This window comes from Mytilus californianus, unplaced genomic scaffold, assembly GCF_021869535.1.
Source record: "Mytilus californianus isolate M0D057914Y unplaced genomic scaffold, xbMytCali1.0.p SCAF_8, whole genome shotgun sequence".
In the NCBI taxonomy this organism is placed as follows: domain Eukaryota; kingdom Metazoa; phylum Mollusca; class Bivalvia; order Mytilida; family Mytilidae; genus Mytilus; species Mytilus californianus.
In genome coordinates this window covers 36790298-36811501 of record NW_026262734.1, presented here as the reverse complement: position 1 = coordinate 36811501, position 21204 = coordinate 36790298, and the positions used below count along the sequence as shown (strand labels likewise).

General features: G+C 33.2%; 1 protein-coding gene and 2 long non-coding RNA genes across 3 annotated transcripts; 2 read left to right on the top strand and 1 right to left on the bottom strand.

Moving 5' to 3' along the window:
* Positions 1-203: 203 nt before the first annotated feature.
* Positions 204-15432, bottom strand: LOC127710837 (uncharacterized). Its single transcript, XR_007986352.1, has 7 exons — positions 15321-15432; positions 11412-13758; positions 10444-10786; positions 5811-5905; positions 3532-3692; positions 1473-1593; positions 204-522 (listed from the first exon to the last, which is right to left on the bottom strand). It is a non-coding gene; the product is annotated as an uncharacterized LOC127710837 (long non-coding RNA).
* Positions 7024-10453, top strand: LOC127710836 (uncharacterized). The gene is made up of 2 exons (XM_052216796.1): positions 7024-9670; positions 10066-10453. The coding sequence occupies exon 1, from the start codon at positions 7192-7194 to the stop codon at positions 8719-8721; it is 1530 nt and encodes a 509-aa protein (XP_052072756.1). The 5' UTR covers positions 7024-7191; the 3' UTR covers positions 8722-9670; positions 10066-10453.
* On the top strand, positions 13227-17515 carry LOC127710838 (uncharacterized). Its single transcript, XR_007986353.1, has 3 exons — positions 13227-13293; positions 13532-13690; positions 13973-17515. It is a non-coding gene; the product is annotated as an uncharacterized LOC127710838 (long non-coding RNA).
* The last annotated feature ends 3689 nt before the right edge of the window (positions 17516-21204 follow it).

Below are 21204 nucleotides of genomic sequence, written 5' to 3'. Positions count from 1 at the left end.
TTTGTCTCTTTATTATATTTTCACAAAGTGCATATTGGTTAGGTATCTCAATTGAAGAAAGTGTCAGTAAAATTTAAATTCCTTCTCGCTTTCAAAACTTTACTTCAGTAGAGATACCAAACCAAGACTATCAGCCTTAAATACAAAGGGAACAGGTCTTACCTTTCATAGAATGAAAAAAAATCCAAGATGAACACACAAGATAGAATAAATGATTTAATATCAAACACATATAAAAACACACATGTAGGTCCCGAAAAAATATACAGAATATTAAAATCCAAAGGAATCACTAATGTTGGACGATCCAGGATAAAAAGACTATTACGAAGTCAAGACAGTTACACTTTAAGAAAGGAACTCCGTCATTCTTTTCGTCGTGCACGTGTAATTGTATCTGGAATTGATGATCAGTGGGACATGGACCTCGCTGATATGTCAAACATTGCAAGTGAAAACGGTCAGTTTCGATACCTATTAGTCGTCGTGGATATCTTTTCAAAGTATCTGTGGATTCAGGTTCTGAAAAATAAATCAGCAAAAGTTGTAGTCGAGGCAATGAAGAAAATTTTAGCTGGTAACAGAAAATGTAAAAAGATTCGAACTGATAAAGGAAAAGAATTTAACAACAACATAATGAAATCATATCTGAAAAATGAAGGTATACAATATTTCACCACACAGAATTCAGAAACAAAGGCTAACTACGCTGAAAGAGTTATCAAGACTGTGAAAAATATGATGTATCGATACTTCACAGAGAGGAGAAATCATAGGTACTTGGATGTACTTCAAGATATTGTTAAAGTATACAATTCTACTCCACATAGAAGCTTGAACAATATCCAACCAAAAGACGTCAGCAAAACAAACGAAGCAGATATATGGGCATATATGTATTTAAAACCAAAGAAAATAACATCAAAAAAGCCTCGATCATACCACTTTAAGGCTAATGACTTCGTTCGTATTTCTTACATTTCTATGCTATTTGACCGTTCATATGATGAACATTTCACAAGAGAAATTTTTAAAGTTAGCCAAAGATTTCGAATGCAGGCTATACCGGTTTATAGAATAAAGGAGTATGATGGAACTTCCATAAAAGGATTATTTTATGAATCAGAGATGGTTAAAGTGAACAAGGATGAAGATGTTATGTGGTATGTAGAAAAAAAAATTCGAAAACGTAAGAGAAATGGACGGGTTCAGTGGTTAGTTAAGTTTGAAGGGTGGCCAAATAAATATAATCAGTGGTTGAATGAAGAGGATATCACAGATCCAAATGACTCCTGAAGATGAGCATCTACATAACATTCAATAGTGAAAAATCTCTGAACTATTTTCCAAACAACAAAGCATATACTTTTTCTTCTCAACTGAATTCACCTGTGTTTTTGAATGGAAATTGGAGAGTTGCCTTAGTTGAAGCAGACATTTCAAGTAGCATATCTAAATCAGAATCCATTTACCTGTATTCTAATATTTGTGGTGAATCTATTGTCGATGGAGAACAAAAGCCACTTCTTCGAAGGTTAAGTGCAGCCTCTATGGGAAACTGGTCAAACATTTTCGAAGTTCCGCATTATGTTCCTGTAAAAATAAATGACCTCTATAATATTGATATCTATATAACTGATGGTGACAACAATCTAGCTTCATTTTTAGATATTCCTGCAACGGTAACACTACACTTCAAATCGTTTCCATTCTTTTAAAAATGAACAAGATGTATGTGCCAAATGTAGGAAGCTGGATTAATTATTATGAGAAGCTAGACAGAAAAGGTCATCACAATACTAACAAAGGTCAAAAACAAATCGGAGGTGGGTCTCTAACTGGAACCTCAAGGTCATCCATTACACCAATCGGCATACCAACCAAAACCCCTTCTGGTGAGAAAGTAAAAATTCAACTTGTCTCCCCCGTCCATCAAACGGATGAAATGGCCAAGGACATGGTTGAAAGAGAGAAAAAGACATTAAAAAGAAAGCCATCTAGTTATGATGCCAATTCTTCCAAAAGACGTCGAACGAACGAGACCTCCAAAAAGCCCAGTAAAACCACCAAAAAGTTGACTAAGCACAAAAAGTCAAGAAAGACAACCAAAGCATCAAACAAGAAGAGACATACGAAGAAAAAAACCAACAAGAAAAAACTGCAAAGCTCTGTGAAAACCTTCAAAGACATATTCAAGTAAATGGCTGCTTTATCGTTAGATGGGTTCCAAGAAGCTCAGCCAAGTGGTTTGGATCTGTTTTCATTACCACCAACACAGACAGCGATTGATTCAGTGTATTATGATGAGCATAGGTCAACAGCACAGCTAACTGGAACTGCGCCAGTAGAATTTAACATTGCAGCCCAAAATTCACTGGAGTATATAGATTTGAGAAAAACAAAATTATATGTAAAAGCGAGAATAAAACATATCAATGGAGACAGTCTAAAACCTACTGAGTATGTTGGTCCAGTTAACAATTTTCTACATTCTATGTTCTCACAGATTGATATAACATTACAAAATAAGTTGGTGACATCAACTACCACACATTATCCATACAAGGCAATGATACAAACTCTTTTATCTTTTGGATCTGAAGCAAAAAAATCTCAGCTGACTAGCCAGTTATGGAAAAAAGATCAACCAGGACATTTTGATGATAGTGATGTAGAAAATGGTGGCAATTCTTCCTTATTCGATCGCGCACAGTATTTTACTCAAAGTCAAGTGTGTGATTTAGAAGGTCCGTTATTTCATGATTTATGTAGTCTGGACAGATACATGCTGAATCAAGTAGCTATTAATGTTAAACTTTACCGTTCAAGACCTGAGTTTGCTTTGATGACAAGTGAAAAAGATCCAAATTTTCAAGTCATCATCGATGACATAGTGTTAAAAGTGTGCAAAATACGTTTAAACCCTGCTGTCATTATGGCACATGCGCAGAAACTACAAACAACAAATGCTAGATATCCCTATACCAGAACAGAAGTGCGCCTTATTTCTATACCTGCTGGGAGTCTTAGTTTCAATTACAATAATTTGTTCAACGGGCTCCGACCGACTCGTTGCGTTATAGCTTTTACAGAGTCCGCTAGTTCTAGTGGTTCATATACGTTAAATCCATTCAACTTTCAACATTTCAACCTTAGTCAAATAACGCTCAAACTGAACCAAGTTCCTGTAGGTGGGAATATTATGCAGTTAAACTATGGAGCCACGAGTCGAACTATACTACCTGCTTTTAATAGTATGTTTGAAGTGACTAACAAGTGGATGAGAGACAGTGGAAATCAGTTGAGTAGAAATGATATAGCAGGAGGAAATGCTTTATATTGTTTTGAAATAGAACCAAATTTCAGCGACGAGGGACAGTACTTAAACTTAGTGAAACAAGGAACTTGTTCTCTAGAAGTCAATTTCAATGCACCACTGCCGAAAGCGTCCACGTGTGTTGTGTATGCAGAGTTTCCAGCTTATTTTGAAATAAATTTAGAAAGAAACATCATTTTAGAATGAATACTTACCAGCTCAAGTGTGCCATTGTTTCAGACGTTGACTTACAACGATCTGTTCTTGGTGTATTCTCATCTGATGAACTGTCTCAAGTTCACCTACTACCAGGAATGGGTGTGATAGCCAATACAGATGTCGCAGGCTTACCAGGAAGACATTGGGTAGCATTTTTCTGTAATAGAAAGAACAGTCTTGAAGTATTTGACTCTTTTGGGTATTCAGAAAAAGAACTCACTGTTTATTTTAACAAATTCATGCGGAATTATGCATACATACAATCAAACGAGAAAAGACTACAAGGTGATGACACAGTTGTGTGTGGACAATATTGTTTGTTTTATTTAATGTGTCGTGTGAGAGGATTTACCATGCAACAGATAACAGATGTGTTTTCAGAAGACTATCAATTGAATGACAATTTTGTGTACAGTTTTATAGACAATCGGTTTCATTGCTGTGTGAACAATGTGTGTAATGTTGTGAATCAATCTTGTATCAAAATAAAAAATTAATGCTTATATGTTATTGTTGGTGTTGTTGTTGCCTCTCTTTTTTTTACATATAAAACAGTTTGTCTCTCAGCTATTTTTATTATTTCACTTGAACAGTATGGTTGACTGGTGGGAGAAGGAAAGTTTGCTCAAATTTCAGAGTCCAACATCAATATTCATTGTTGGTCCGTCAAATTCAGGAAAAACAATGTATACCAAAAACCTTCTTGAAAATGCAGATGGTATGTTTCAAGTACCACCGTCGAAGATATTTTACTGTTACAGTATTTGGCAGTCAGTTTTCGATGAAATGAAATCAGCAATACCAAACATTGAATTTTTTCAAGGTTTCCCCCATATGGATGTTTTATCAGAATGGGGGACTTTACAAGGGCATAAGGTTCTTGTTTTAGATGACCTGATGGTGGAATCTGCAGATAGTAAAGAACTGGTTCATCTCTTAACTGTAGGAATTCACCATAATTCAATCACTTTGATTCAGATTCTACATAACTTGTATTGTAAAGGTAAAGCCATGAGAACAGCCTCCCTCAATTGCCATTACTTTGTTTTATTTCGGAATTATAGAGATCAGTTACAAATTCAAACTCTTGGTAGGCAGATTTTTCCCAGACAGTCTAAATACTTTTTAGATGCATACAAGAAGGCGACATCTGTAGCCTATCGCCCATTAATTATTGATTTAAATCCACATACAGACAAAACATATCAGTTGACAACAGATCGTGGAGTTGGACAGACACCTATCGTATATCACTCTGCAGAATGAAGGACTATTTAGCACATTTTCTTTTGAATGCTACTGCAAAACAAATTTCTCAAGCGATTAAATCACTAAGCAAGGAACAGTTGGAATGGTTGGTTGAAATAATATACAATGTGATGCAAGGAGTTTGCCCCATTTCAAGTGTTGATAAAACTTTGCTGACCAAGAAAAAGAAGCTCATACGTAAAATTGTTTCCAAAGGAGCAGCATATAAACAGAGAAAATTATATTTATTAAAAATAAGAGGACTGCTTCCTATTTTCCTAAAGACATATCTCCGTTATGTCTCGCGAACTGATTCTGATTCCTAAACTGAGGTATGAACAATTAAAAAATCCAGAGACATTGCCGGAAAAAAGAGAAAATCGAGATCAAGATCAGCCGAAAGATAAACCAGAAAATATCGATGACTTGGAAAGTAAACAGTTAGTAGAGGACTTTCAACCTGAAAAATTGAAGAAGTCAAACAAAAAGAGAAAAATTACACAACACGAGGAAAGTAAACCATATATCGCTATGTCCCTTAAAACAATGCTGCAAGAGAAAAGTAAACAAAAACCAAAGATGAAATGGTTATCGTTTCGAATTTAGATGTCATGTGACATCGTCACGTGTATTTAAATTGAGGAAATTAGGTAGCTGTTATCATTTTGTGTAAAGTGAAAAGCATGGCTCACCGCGGTGTTCATACCAATGATTTACATTTTAACGAATCTGATGATGGTATGTTGGTGAAGGCAGCCATAGAGGTTGAGAATAAACTCAAACGTAAGAAATCATGTGCTGAAAATGTTGATGTCAAAAGACCAAAGTTAAATTGTGATATTTGTGATAAAACTTTCAAATACAACAGAAATTTGAACAGACATATGAATTCACATTTTAACAGAATTCAGTGTTTAGCGTGTGGGAAATCGTTTACGCAAAAACATAATTTAGTCAAACATGGTAATAAGTGTTCTGGACAGCGCACAATAAACAAACGAGATAAACAATTATCTAAGCAACTTACATGTAGACACTGTGATGTCTCCTTTGATGATGTTGATTCTTTATTCACCCATGTTGCCAACCATCATCCGTTAAACCAAACAGGAGGTAGAATGCCTAAAACGGAGGAGCCAGTTGTCAGTCAGATAAAACGTAAACGGTTTCGTTTTAAGAAAAGCGCCATTAACAAATCAGTGAATCGTGTAGACCTTATGCCTATTGGTGATGAAAAATATGATTTATTACGTTTTTTGGCTAATACGAAAACTGATGTTGAAGAAATAATAGTATCTCAGCAAAAGAAACAAAAAAATGTCAAATGGTATGTAAATGCTCGAGTGAAGATGGTTCGAGATATTGATGATGGACAACAAGAAAAGGCACACCCACATTTCCGCAGCAAAAGTTACATATCTCTTCAGAATGAGAGTAATGATCATAATTTAAATGAAGCTTTCCAAACGATTAACAGAGTAATGGAAGAATTTATCAACAAGGGATCTAACTGGATATTGAATAAAGTTATATGCCTCGAAGTACATACTTTACCATACTCACCCATAGCTGGTTCAAATTATATGGAATTACCATACAAAATTAAGGCCACTGGTGGAATTATCAACATTAGAAATGATGACCAAAAGTGTTTCCTATGGTCTGTACTGGCAGCCCTACATCCGATGGAATATAATCCATATCGGAAGTCACATTATACGGCACACGAAAATGAATTGAACATGAACGATATTGAATATCCTGTGTCTTTAACAAAAATGGAGAAATTTGAGAAACAAAACAATATTTCAATCAATGTTTTTGGCTTTGAAAGCGAAGAAGTGTTCCCACTATATTTAACAAAGTTAGAAAATGTAGATAGGGAGATCGATTTATTGTATTTATCACAGAACGGGGAAACTCACTACTGTTGGATCAAAAAGTTAGATCGTTTCCTTGGATCAATGACTAAATTTCACACCAAACGGTTTTACTGTAGAAGATGTCTTCACGGATTCATAAGACAAGACTTATTAAATGAACACAGACTATATTGTAATAAGTTTGATTTTCAAAAAGTGACTTATCCAAAAGAAGGAGAAGCCATTTTAGAATTTAGAGACTTTCATAAACAAATGCGTGTTCCTTTTGTCATCTATGCAGACTTTGAATGCTTTGCAAAAAAGATGGATACTTGTCAACCAGACCCAAATCAATCGTCAACAACACAAAAAACAAAATTTGTTCCATGTGGTTACTCCTACGTTGTGGTCAGTTCAAATGATAGATATTCCAAGCCAGCCGTTGTATACAGAGGAGAGAACGCAGTCGAACACTTTTTTGAAAATATATTTACAGAGGAAGAATACATAGATGATATATTGAGGAACATTTATGAGGAGTTAATTATGAGTGTGGAAACCGAAACGCAATTTCAAAATGCTACAAACTGTTATGTATGCAATCAACCATTTTCAGGCAAAATAATCAAAGTTCGTGACCACGACCATTTAGGTATAAACGAAGATAACGAATCACCAAAGTATAGCAATTACAGAGGGGCAGCCTGTCAGAGATGCAACTTGATGTTGAAAAATCCAAATTTCATTCCGGTCTATTTTCATAATTTGCGGAACTTTGATGCACACCTTTTGCTGTCGGAAGCTGGTAAATTCAAGGACAAAAAATTAACATGTATACCAAACAATATGGAGAAATATGTGTCCTTTTCTGTTGGACAACTGAGGTTTTTAGACACATACCAGTGCATGAGTAGCTCTTTGGAGACGTTAATTGCTAATTTAGCGGCAGACGGCTTTAAAAATTTCAAACAATTTCGAAAAGCTTTCCCCAATGACGAACACGCTAAACTTTTGCTACAGAAAAACGAATACTGTTATGATTATGTGAATTGTTCTGAAAGATTTGAAGAGACAGCTCTCCCTTCAAAAGCAGCTTTTTATAATTCCTTAACCAAAGAAGCTATTTCTGATGAAAAGTATGAACACGCTCAAAAGGTCTGGAACACGTTCAATATGAAAACCTTAGGGGATTTTCACAATTTGTATGTATTAACAGATACGCTACTCTTAGCAGATGTTTTCGAACGATTCCGTGACATGACTCTTGAATATTACAAGTTGGATGCTAGTCACTTTTTCACGAGTCCAGGTTTAGCATGGCAAGCAGCATTGAAAATGAGCGGTGTCTGCCTGGATTTAATAACTGATCCCCTCATGTACAACATGATAGAGCTTGGAACACGAGGTGGGGTCAGTATGGTTACCAAAAAATACAGTCGAGCTAATCATCAATATGTTGACGACTTTAATGAATCAGATGTGAAAAAACACATCATGTATCTAGATGCTAACAATTTGTACGGTTGGGCAATGTCTCAACCATTGCCTTCTGGTTTTTTCCATTTTTTAAATGAAGATGAAATTAGTCATTTTGAGTTACAGAAAGTCGAGTCAGACGCAAAAGAAGGCTACATTTTAGAAGTAGACATAGAATATCCTGAACATCTCCACAACAAACATAACGATTATCCTCTGGCACCCGAACATCTACTCATTGAAGACAAAGATCTATCGAAATACAGTACTGATTTATGGGGAAAGTTAAATTCTGTGAAGAATGCAAATGGTGTGGAAAAAGTGAAACCTAGGATTAAAACCCGAAAATTAATTCCAACTCTGAAGAAAAAGACAAACTATGTGGTGCATTATCAAAATTTACAACTTTATACAGAACTTGGAATGAAAATAACTAAAATACATAGAGTATTAGGATTTCAACAAAAGGCATGGCTTAAAACCTACATAGAATTCAACACCAACATGAGAAAACAGGCAAACAACGACTTTGAGAAGGACTTTTTCAAACTGATGTGTAATAGGTATGTTTCTCGTTTTTTTTTTTTTTATATAGATTAGACCGTTGGTTTTCTCGTTTGAATGGTTTTACACTTTTGGGGCTCTTTATAGCTTGTTGTTCGGTGTGAGCCAAGGCTCCGTGTTGAAGGCCGTACATTAGCCTATTATGGTTTACTTTTTTTTTTAAATTGTTATTTGAATGGAGAGTTGTCTCATTGGCTCTCACACCACATCTTCCTATATCTATGTTATTTTTAAATGTGTAAGATTTTAAAGTGTTGTCAAGATCTCGAGTTTGCTTGTTGTCTCATTGTCGCATTACCCACATTGATTTAATTATGTTTTGTGGTTTTTGTGTCAGCTTCTAGTACTTATCTAAAAGTATTCCTACTTTTTCAGTGTTTTTGGTAAATGTATGGAAAATTTGCGTGCTAGGATGAATCTAAGACTAATCAATTCAGCCTCGGAAGAAAAACTAAAAAAGTTAGTAGCTCAGCCGTCGTTTCTATGCTGCCAAATTTTCAATGAAGACCTCGTTGGAGTACACAACCAACAGATCAACCTAACTCTCAATAAACCCATCTATGCCGGACAAGCTATTTTAGACCTTTCAAAGAGACTGATGTATGAATTCCATTACAAGGTGATGAAGCCACAGTACGGTGACAAGATCAACTTGCTGTTTACAGATACAGGTATGATATTTTTTTGTTTGTTTGTTTGTTAAAATAAAAGCCATTGTTTCTTTAAATTTCTAATATTTCTCATTGTTTTCTCCTTTGTATAAGTAGAATAAAGGAAGAGATTCCTCTTTGGTATTGTGCTAACATTTCTGAATTCATTTTAGATTCGTTGTGTTATGAGATTCTGACTGATGATGTATATGAAGACATGAAACCTATCAAAGACCTATTCGATACCTCCAACTACGGCTCATTCAACAAAACGAAACATCTCTTTTCCAGCAAATATAAGAAAGTCGTTGGGAAATTTAAAGATGAGCTTGGTGGTGAGTTCTTTCAAACAAACATTTTATTTTTCTCTCTCTCTAAAGTTTAACATAAATTTTCTTTCAAATTTTCCTTTTTCTTGTGAATTTTCTGTAAAATTTTCCTTTTTCTTTTGAATTTTCTGTAAAATTTTCCTTTTTCTTTTGAATTTTCTGTAAAATTTTCCTTTTTCTTTAGAATTTTCTGTAAAATTTTCCTTTTTCTTTAGAATTTTCTGTTAAATTTTCCTTTTTCTTGTGAAATTTATGTTAAATTTTCCTTTTTCATGTGAATTTTCTGTTAAATTTTCCTTTTTCTTTTGAATTTTCTTTTAAATTTTCCTTTTTTCTTTGAATTTTCTGTTAAATTATTATTAAATATTGTCTTTCTCATGTGCCTCAAAAAATCTTTTCAGGTGTTCCTTTAAAAGAATTCGTTGGCTTGAGACCTAAAATGTACAGCCTTTTGTATAACCAGACCTCTACAGAAGGTATCACATGCGAAAAGGAAAAAAAAGTGGCGAAAGGCATTTCAAAAACTGAAATAAAACAGACTCTCCGACATGAAATGTATAAGACATGTTTGAATGAAGAAACTACGACCACCAATTCAATGACGTGCATTAGAAGTAAAAATCATGAACTTTTCATGGATACCGTTGTGAAAAAAGGACTGTGTAGTTTTGATGATAAACGTTACTGGAAGAACCCAATTGAAAGCTATGCCTATGGACATTATAAGATAGACACATATTAGTGATAGTATTTATTAAATATTTAAAAAAAAAACTAACCGTGTCAGTCTGTTTGCATATATGTCCGTAATGAAATTTATAAATGTTATTCCTATAAACACCACATTGAATGAAAGTCACACCACATTGAGCATCATCACATCGATTGGAAAAAGGCTCCCATTTCCTCCTCAGAGAGATCATATAAATTGTTTTGCACAGGGGAAATCTGTTCATATTTTGTATTCTTCCCAGACCACTGTGGGTTTAATTCTTCACGTATCGGTCTCTTTGCGGCCATCCTCACCGGAATCATATTTCCTTTGCTCCACATCGGGTCTGTTATAGTTTGAAGTGGAGTGGTAGTTGACGTCTCGTTTTCATATATTATTGTTAGAGGTGCCTGCAATAATAAAAATGAAATATTTAAATAAATAAACCAGAGAGAAATGAAATACTTTCAGTGTTGCTTATCTTTTTTTTTTTTAAGGACAAAAGGTTGTTTGCAAGTTCAATTCTATACTTAAAAAACAAGTATTGCTTTGTTCGCATTTAAGTGTATCAAGTTAAGAATACATGGTGATTCTTGAGAAGAACAAAAAAAAAACCCACCCTCTATTGCAAGACTTACCTATTGTATGTATTGTTAACTTGTTCTCACCCTGAGCATGTATGAAATATTTGCCACTGGACGTTAACCAACCAACAATCAATCATGATTCTTGAACATATTTAAACTCTACATTAATAAATGTATACTTACGGAAGGTGTTGGTGGTGGTTGCTTAACGTCCAGTGGCAAATATTTCATACATGTTCAGGGTGAGAACAAGTTCAGAATACATGGTGATTCTTGAGAAGAAGAAAAAAAACCCACCCTCTATTGCAAGACTTACCTATTGTATGTATTGTTAACTTGTTCTCACCCTGAACATGTATGAAATATTTGCCACTGGACGTTAAGCAACCAACAATCAATCATGATTCTTGAACATATTTAAACTCTACATTAATAAATGTATACTTACGGAAGGTGTTGGTGGTGGTGGCGGTGCATAAACCGGCGCTACATTTTCTTTAAGTACAACCTGCTCCTGTGGCTGGGAGAGCGGCTAAAACATGAAAAATAAAATAAAACTCAAACTCAAATGTTATGAAGAAAGTTTTATACTTGCGAGAGGTGTTGGTGGTGTGCATATTGTTTTTCGTTCATTATTTTGTACATAAATTAGGTTGTTATCTTTTTTCTCCCCTCGGATGTTTGTTTTACATTCATCATTTTGAAGCTATTTATAGCTGACTATGAGGTATGGGTTTTGCTTATTGTTGATGGTCGCAAGGTGACCAAAAGTTGACAATTTCTGTATCATTTGGTCTCTTGTGAAGAGTTATCTTATTAACAATCATACCACATCTTCGTTTTATGTTATTCAATTGTTGCATTAAATTAGTTAAAATAAAAGGCAAATGTGAACACCGATATCTCCCCTAACAAAAGCGAGGTAGATAGATAAACAGAAAGATAAACGGTAATAGACAATACTTAAAACCTTCCTGTTGTTTACGGTAAGCGCATACAAACAGAGAAAAAAAAACACCTCAAAGGGTATAATCTTTAATTTTCCTTGGTTTTTAAAGAAAACTCCTACATGTGAACCTCGTGTAAAAACAAAAAGAAAGAAAATAGTCTTACCTGTGGAAAGTATGCAGTTAGGGACTCTAGGTGCCCCCTCAGTGTAAACAGATCATCCAGCTCGTCTAGCCCTAAATTCAGCTTCATTGATCCATTTGACGCAGCCAAGTCTAAATAAAAGAGTCCTCTAGCGGACTTTTTATAGGTAAGCACTTTCCCTCTCCCGAATTGAGTTTTGTATTCCGTTCTACCAGTGGAAGTAATAATTTGACTAAATTGAACATTTTCGGCTGCCATTATAACACTTAATCGTAAATAGATTTCTAGACAAAGGTTAGAAGTACTGACTTGTAAACGAAAAATACGCACTACTATATTTATTTCATTTTTCTAGCTAATATTATCTAAACCAATAATATTACACTTTGAAGTATGGGGTGGGACTAATGGAGGGATAACCACCCCATTCTTAGGTTTCGCATAACAACTCTATACCAAATTGTTTATGTGGTGCGCAAACAAAAATGCGCTTAACAACAAAACAACGTGTTGATGAATCTCTAGAAACTATACTGTGATAATATTTCATCTGCTTTATTTTTGGGTTTCTTAACTTAAAATCTTTATCTAAAGCAGCTACATTGTAAAAAAAACCCCAAAACGTTCGATTTTTTTTCTGAAATTTTTTTTTGAGTGCCATTGTCTCGTACCTAATATTTTCTTATTATATGTTTCCGTTCCCTCCTTTTTTTTCGAGTTATGCTATTGTTGAAGATCATATAGCAACATCTCAATTCTTTCATATTTATTCTTTTTCGTATTGTTCTTTTTATTTTTTTTTTGTTGACACAATCATAATCTCCCGCCTTTTTATTTTTAATTAAACTGTTGATTATGTGCACATGCGCAAACGATTCACAGAGAAAAAACTGAAAAATCAAAAAATGGTGCCCGCTAAGTGTTTGTTGTTGTTGAGTATTGTTGTATGTAATGGCCAAGTGCATGACCTTAATATAAGGAAATGCAGAAGTGTGGTTGATGAAAGCTACGAGGTAGTGGAGCTGCAGTGCCTGTATGAGGGGGAAGGCAGCTACATTTTCAATGGGCCGACTTCAGTGAAGAAGATTACCCTGGACAGACTGGCGGGTTCCAGTACATTAATGACTTTTGGCCAGCAGTTAGAAAAAGTAGCCATCAAAACATGCACCATAGACAATTGTTGCCAGGCCATTGTAGCAACCCCTAGCACGGAAGTGCAGATTGCGGATAAAGTTTGTGTAAGATGCTATTACGTAACTTGTTTTCAACATCCGCCATTTTTATTGTTTACAAAAAATTGACACCTACTTTATGAAAGACAAATTCCCTTTATTTTCTTTTGAAAGTATAACAATATAAGAAAAGAAATATTTGTTAGCATAATTTTAATTGTATTTCTATTAAACAGATTTGTGTTAAAAACTATAAATATTAAATTTGATAACTGTCTATAAATATTATTGTTTTTGTTTACAGTCACTGGAAGACCTTGTTTCCTCTACTGGTGTGGTTGAGACCTCTCCTCATACGGAGGGGGGTTCTCCTGACTCCTCAACAGAATGGTCTCAAAGCGCTCCAACATCAGCAGTGTACGAGCACAGCCAAATGTCCAGCACTCTCCCTGACCATCAACAGGTGGGTTTTCACCTATAGGGCAAAGAGAATCCCTACTTAACATAACCATTGCATTGTGGTGATGTATTCTAAAAAACATGAAAACACTGCTGTTAAAATTAACGTAAACAATTTTGAAAGTACTTATTTTCACTATTTTAGACATTTATACTTATAAATTTCTCATGCTTTAAATTCAGCTAAAGCTAAATGTGTATTGATTGTAACATGTAGTAGGGTGTGGATTAGGTTATGTTATTTTATTTGTGTACATGTAGTTTATTATTTAATTTTTTATTTTAGACTACTACAGAAAATGAGACGAACTCAACAACACCGTGGATAGTAGCAACCGTCACCACTTTAACAGGTAGCTTAAAAGTTTATATAATTTTTCTTGGAGTAATTTTGTTTCTTTTAATTGTCTTAATTTTGGTGTTCTTATTAAAAAAGTATTACTATCAATCAGACTACATTCCAGTTAAGAACGATGATTCTTTATATGTTGAAATGGATACCATAACTAGTTAAATTATTTCTTTTCTTGTAGTACTTCTGGTGATAGCTCTCATTTGTTTGGGGAAGAAATGTTTGAGGAATAGTAGGGGAGGGTTAATTGAGCATTGTCTTCCTCTACAGGAGATTCCTACTGCCCCTAAATATAAGGACTATTAGGATAAAAGAAATAATTATTAATTTAAATTGTAATTTCAATATCACTGCTTTTAACTCTTTTTTTTCAATATCACTGCTTTTAACTCTTTTTTTTTTTACTTACAGTGATATTCTTTCTAATAGGTGGATTTATTGTTTGGAGGAAAAGACATTCTCAAAATATTTCAAACTCTGAAGATGAACTCTATAATAAAGCCTGGTACAATTTAAGTAGTGACAATTTATAAAATTTGTATTTTTTTTTTTATTTTCTTCTTGTAGAGCAATTTCAAGTTCTAATCTTTACCATGATTAGTGTATTAGTGGTTTTAAACCGTATCCATAGACTTTTGTTAAATGCAATACCAGCTATTAGAAACTTCATCCCCCCTGTAAGACAGCTTATTAACCCTCCTCAACATCAACCACCACACCAAGCAGCAGTCCAACCTATACCACCTGCAGTACACCAGGAAGTCATCCTACCCTTACCAGCACCTCCACTCATTTTAAGAAGAAGCACCAGACAGTCCATACCACCCAACAGGCTTAATTTGTGATTAATTTGTGTATTATGTTTTTTTTTTGTTTGTTTTCAAACCAAACTTCTATATAATTTGTGTAATTAAGATGTACCTAACACTACAGGGGGATAACTCTGTAAAATCAGCTAAATGTTAATTATGATATGTATTTAAGGGCATTGTAATAAGCTTCTCAATGGTTGAAATTAGTGTTTGTTAAACTGTTATATACCCAGTGTAATTTTTATAAAGAAATGGTTGGTTCAAATATTTTGAAATTTTTATCAAAGGTTCAAAATAAATACTTTGTTAAAATTTTATGAAAACTCAACAAACCAAATTTATTTTAGGTAAGGTGTTAGATACCACCTTAATTATAAAACTATGAATAATACCATTGTAAGACTAGCTTTATGAATCATATTGCTTCATTAAGTAACTTCATATACAAAAATGTTTAAAGTATTTCTTACCTGTCCTTTAAGATATCTAATCCTATCTGCAGCATGTCTCGGCTTTGCACACTATTAGCTGTATTGCACTGCTGCATCAGTTCTCCCAAAAATGTCTCGCTCATTCGTATGAGACATCCTATCCTAGTTTCCCTGCTTTCATGCAACAAAGCATGATATAGTGCAGAAACATTAAATTGCATGCTACTGAATGTGTTGATGGGTTGCTGACAATACCAATTCTTTATTTCTTCAAACAACTCAGGTTGTATTGAACACTTATAACATGGGAAAAAATGACTCCCCACTACTGGTATATGTTGAGATACAAAATTAGTCAATTGAGAAAGAAAGTTACTGATTGAAGCACGATGATCCATCATAAAGTTTTCTAAATAGAATGAAAGTATAACATTTTTCCTAAATATTAAAGGACTTATTCTTCTCTCTTGGTTATGATAAGATTCATTAAATAAAGTTGGGTTGATAAATTTAATTCATTTAGACTTAACTGAGATGCCATTTTAGGATTAATTTATATATGACTAAGCATCCATTGTGATAACAAAGGAGATATTAGCATTTCTATGCTATATTATCTTAAGAAGTTTATTGAGGGGGGCTTTTTTTTTTTATTATTGAAGGTTTTAACAAAGGAGAGTGATAATTTTCCATACATAAGAAAGACTCAACATCCTGTGTTTGACATGATTATAAATTATGGATAAATTGATACATTTTTCGCTTAATTTCTCTCTTTAAATTTATTTTTATGATGAAAATAGGGAATAAGTCAGATTTTTGAAATGATGTTACTTTAAAGGGTGTTGTTTATATTATACATATCTAGAAGTTTTGTATATATGTTTACACAAGTCTGTTTTGTTATGTTAAGAAGAAGTTTAACTCAAATTAGAAGTAATATATGTTTATCTGTCTGATGTTCTCCATTAACAGTTAATTAGTTTTGAAACTTGATTGCAATTAAGACAATTTCCTATACTCTACATTTAAAGATTGTTATACATGTTTATCTATCAACAGTTATTTAGCTTGAGGCTTGATTGTAATTAAAAATATTTAGTAATTATACAGTATGATAACTTCTAAAGGAAGAAAATCAAAATATTTATGAAGCTTTACATCAGAGGAATTATCTGATATGATCTATCAGATTAAAAGATAACGTTTATTTGGTCTTAAAAATAATGTAAAAATATCAAAAATGCTAAAGAGGTTGATGGGGAACATTAAATAGACCTTAGTAGTATATGAAATGTTTATACTGTAATATAAAACATGTATATAGTCTTTGTTTTTCTTGTTATTAAGCAATATAGTTGTGATAATTTATTAAATGTTAATTGTTTTAAAGTTGGTGCTAAATAATTGTGATAATCATTAAAGTTCATATTTCAAATCATGATAGTTGTACTCCTGATAACATGCTGTTATATATATTTAATATATTCATTTACAATGATAGTTTAAGAGAGGAAAATATACTCTATAAAGACAAGTTTTATAAAAAAAAAGTAGTGCTTATACTATAGTTTTGGTGCTAACTGTTTTATGGTGCTATGCATTCCGCCAGATTCCCCTATAAAGACAAGTTTTATAAAGAGAGTAGTACACTACATTTTTACTAAAGTTTTGGTGCTGTGTATTCTTACATTGAAAAAATAAACATTTACGGTTGTTAATCAAACCATGATACCTGTATATATTTTATCTATATTTTGTTACTTTAGTGCAACATTCCATCTTTTAATTTTTGCTTCATGCGTGTTTTCATTTTAAACGTGGAAACCATGTGGGTTATATTTTTATTTTATAACATAATTTATCTTCTATCACATTCCATCAAGTTACTTTTTATATTGTAGTCATTTTTAAAAACTAGAATCATCTAGTTAATCATATTACTATATGTAATCTTTTACATGTCTCTTTTTAGAAATCCATTCTTGTTTAAAAAAAAAACATTTGTTTTAGAAGCTTTATAAAATTTTATATATATTAGAAACAAACTCAGGGTTGTATGCTCAAATATCGGTTTTAATACAAGTTTTTATATACTATACATATATTGTAATATTTATTTTTTATGCTAAAAATACTCAATCAGTTTTTGCAATAATGGTGATCTACACAAAATGTGATGTATACATAATGTATATAAGTTTTTGATAATAAAAATAATTTATTTTCTTCAATCTTTGTTTTATCTCCTCTCAAGTTTCTGTAGTTTGTGTGTTGTGGAAAGAAAATGAATGCCACCCCTTGCCAACAACCATCTCTCTCACATATTGACTAACTCCAAGCAAATAACAATTTAGACAAGCAAAAAACAACACAAAATTCTACAACGTGGACAACATGGACGTCATCTCAAACGTACCCTGGTTACCAACCAATGTTGCTCTACCTTGAAAAAGTCAGCAACGTGGAAACAAAAATGGACGACAAACATACCCCTGGTTACCGACCAATGTTGCTCTACCTTGCAACGTGGAAACAAAATGGACGACAAACATAACCTGGTTACCAACCAATGTTGCTCTACCTTGGTCAAAAGTATGACACGTGGACACAAACATTCCACCATCACTAGCACAATATTTACATAAGCTGCTCTACCTGCTCTACTGTTTTCTTATCCCTATTCTACTACTACTGCTTGAAATATTGTAAAGACATATGTATCCATTGAAGAAACCCTAGTGTTGACCTTGTTTGGGTTTTTGCGTTAATTTGGTTGCTGTCTTATTCATGATACCCTACATCTCCTTTTATTTACACAAATAAATCTGGCAACGCTTTAAATATTTTTACATACATGTATACTTGCTTTCAAAACGAAACTTTACCGACGCTTATGTGTATAAAATACCCCTTCCAAAAAAGTTACCTGTATTAAACGTATGAAGTCTCATTATTTCCCTTTCGGAAGTTGACCTTAGAAGTAGAACGTTTTGTCATCACAATTTCACTGAACCTTGTCTGAATAATTAAAACGTCTTGAAAGGTTATTTCATTTGTTTTGCTGTGATGCCTTCCTGCGCAAAAATTAGAATAGTCATTCAAGACGTCTTGATTATTCGGACTACACGATGCCTTCCTGCGCCAAAATTAGAATAGCCTTTGAAGACAGCTGTACCGTGATGGACGTTGGCGTGATAAGGAATTCGACACATGTTTACATCAACCCACTTCTCCGCCATACCCGGATAAATGAACATTAAAATTAATTGAAAATAAGTCATTTGAAGGTACCTGTTTTCACATATTTTTTTTTATACTTTTGAATTATGTCAGTTAATAGATACTTATCTTCAGTTTTTGTTTTAATTTTTGTTAACTACATACAGAAGCATACGAGATCCTTTTTATATATGTTTTTATGAACGTAACATTTGTTAGTGACTCTGCACACTCACGACAGTATGTTTGTTGATATAGCGTAACTTAGTTAAATCATTACGTGTGCATTTTATACATAACAGAATCGCTAATGCTTCGGCTATTTATATATAAGCGTGTAATATTATTATCCTGTATAACGATATGCATGAGTGAGAACTGTAATGTTATTGATGCTTTGTAACTCAGGAACTGATCTAATACAAATCACCAAGTTAATTATGAATACGAAAGTTAAAATAATATTTTTTATATTTGATGGAAACACAATTGATCACAATTGAATAATAAAGACAGATCAAAACTCAATTAGTTTGAATCACTTTTGCGTTTGACCTTGCGGCATTAAAATATCGATCCAACACTTCACTATCTACTTGAATGAATACTTCACTGTCATTTTCATAACCTACTATCATGATTTCTTTCTGGCCTATCTTACGGATACACTCACATATAATAGATGTACCCCAATATTACCCAATCGGACTTTAAGAAAGCCTTTACTTCATACGGAATAAACAAATATTTACCAATGAGAATCAATTAACAGATTTACCCCATTGTGACGTGAAGCGTATGACTAATTAGACCGGGTCTCAAGTGACCCGGTAATTAATTGTGGAAAACAAAAGGGCCTGGAATGGTGTAATTTTCAATCAAAACCAATGCCCTATATCAGTTATATATAAAGTTGAATTATGTAATTCGTCGTGTTTACGTCATACCGGCTAACATATTGGACCTCGTTATTTAAGTAGTATAGATGTAATTAGTATGGTGCCCAGTGTCCAACAAGTCCTCTAGTTAACGAGTTTAAGTTAACGGAATAACACACTGATATTTTTTGGGTAAATTATAGGAAAATCATTATATTTTACAATTATGATTGTCGTCGTAAGTTCCCGTGGTCACGATTTTCTAAATTTCGTGTTTTTACAGGGTACCCCATATACCGTAATGTGCGGGAATCTTTAAAATGAAAATTTAAATTATTACACTCTTTGTTGGTGGTTGAAATAGTACTTATAATATAGTTTATATATTAAATATATCATATAACGAAAGCGAAAAGTATTTTAGTGATTTTTTACTCTGAATAAAGCAATAAGACACAGTGCATGTGTGTGCCAACTTTCATGCGTGAAATAAAAGTTGTTTTGCATTTGTATCCTCAACTTTCCTGCATTTCATGTTGCAGAGTATTCATTTTAACCCTGTCTTGTGCAAAGTCATTTATTTTCAGTTCATACCAGGCCACTTTATTCATTTTCAAAATCGTATAATTTTATTTTATTATAATTTTATGCATTTGTCTAAGCTCTATAATGCATTATACACTAGGATTTTCAAGATTTTATTGTACACTCTGACAGTTTACACTGTTACAAGAGGCAGATATACATAATATACAGCTTGACAGAAGTGGTATAATAACAGAACAAAATTGAAATAAACATATATACAGGTCAATTTAATATAAGCCATCAAACACACCGTCACATACGTTTGTTTGACACGTGATTTAAACGACCCAAACAAATACACATATCGTGACATATATATATATATATATCATATGATTAATTGGATTATAACACACAACTTAAATTAGGTAAGTACTAAACAGTTTCTTTTATCAAAAATACTTCATGATTTTTTGCAAAAACAATGCGACATTATTGAGCACTTTTATATTACAATAGTATAGCAAACCAAATAGCTTGTCCTCTGTTGGGTTCAAAAAATAATATCGTGGTATATGTATTTTTCTAATTCTTTCAATATTAGGGTTACAACATACTAGCAGATAATGAAATTCATTTCCAATCACCCCCATGTCACATAATGTGCATATTCTGTCCTCACGAGGAATATTTAACCATCTACCGGCTTCTATAGGGAATTTCAGATTTGAACATCGCAGTTTACTCAAGTGTACTCTGCGTTGTTTATTTAGTTTCATCAAGTAGCCTTCAAGACAGAAATCCCTTTTAAATGATAAATAAAGTTCCCCTCTCGAAGCACTTTCAGCCATACTGTGCCATTTTTGTACAAATTAGTCTTGTAAGATTTGTTTTACATAATACTTATATTATTTTTACTAACAATTTCTTGGCTATCCCATACAAACGATAAGCCAACATCATTCAGTATGAATTTCATATGTATTTACCATTTTGATTGCATATTTCCTGAACAATTCATTTCATACAGTAACTTATACATAATACTAGACAGTTTAGAATCATTCGAAAGTAGTTTTATCCAAAAATTAAGTATACTTAGTTTTACATGTATGTCTAGTGGATATCTACCTGTTTCGCCGTACACCATGAAGTTTGGCGTTGATCTTTGGACAGAGAGCACCTTCTTTAAAAATTGCAAGTGCACCGTTTCCAATATGTCTAATTTTTCATATCCCCAAATTTCGCTCCCGTATAAAAGTATAGGATCAATCAAAGAATCAAATAGCTTAATC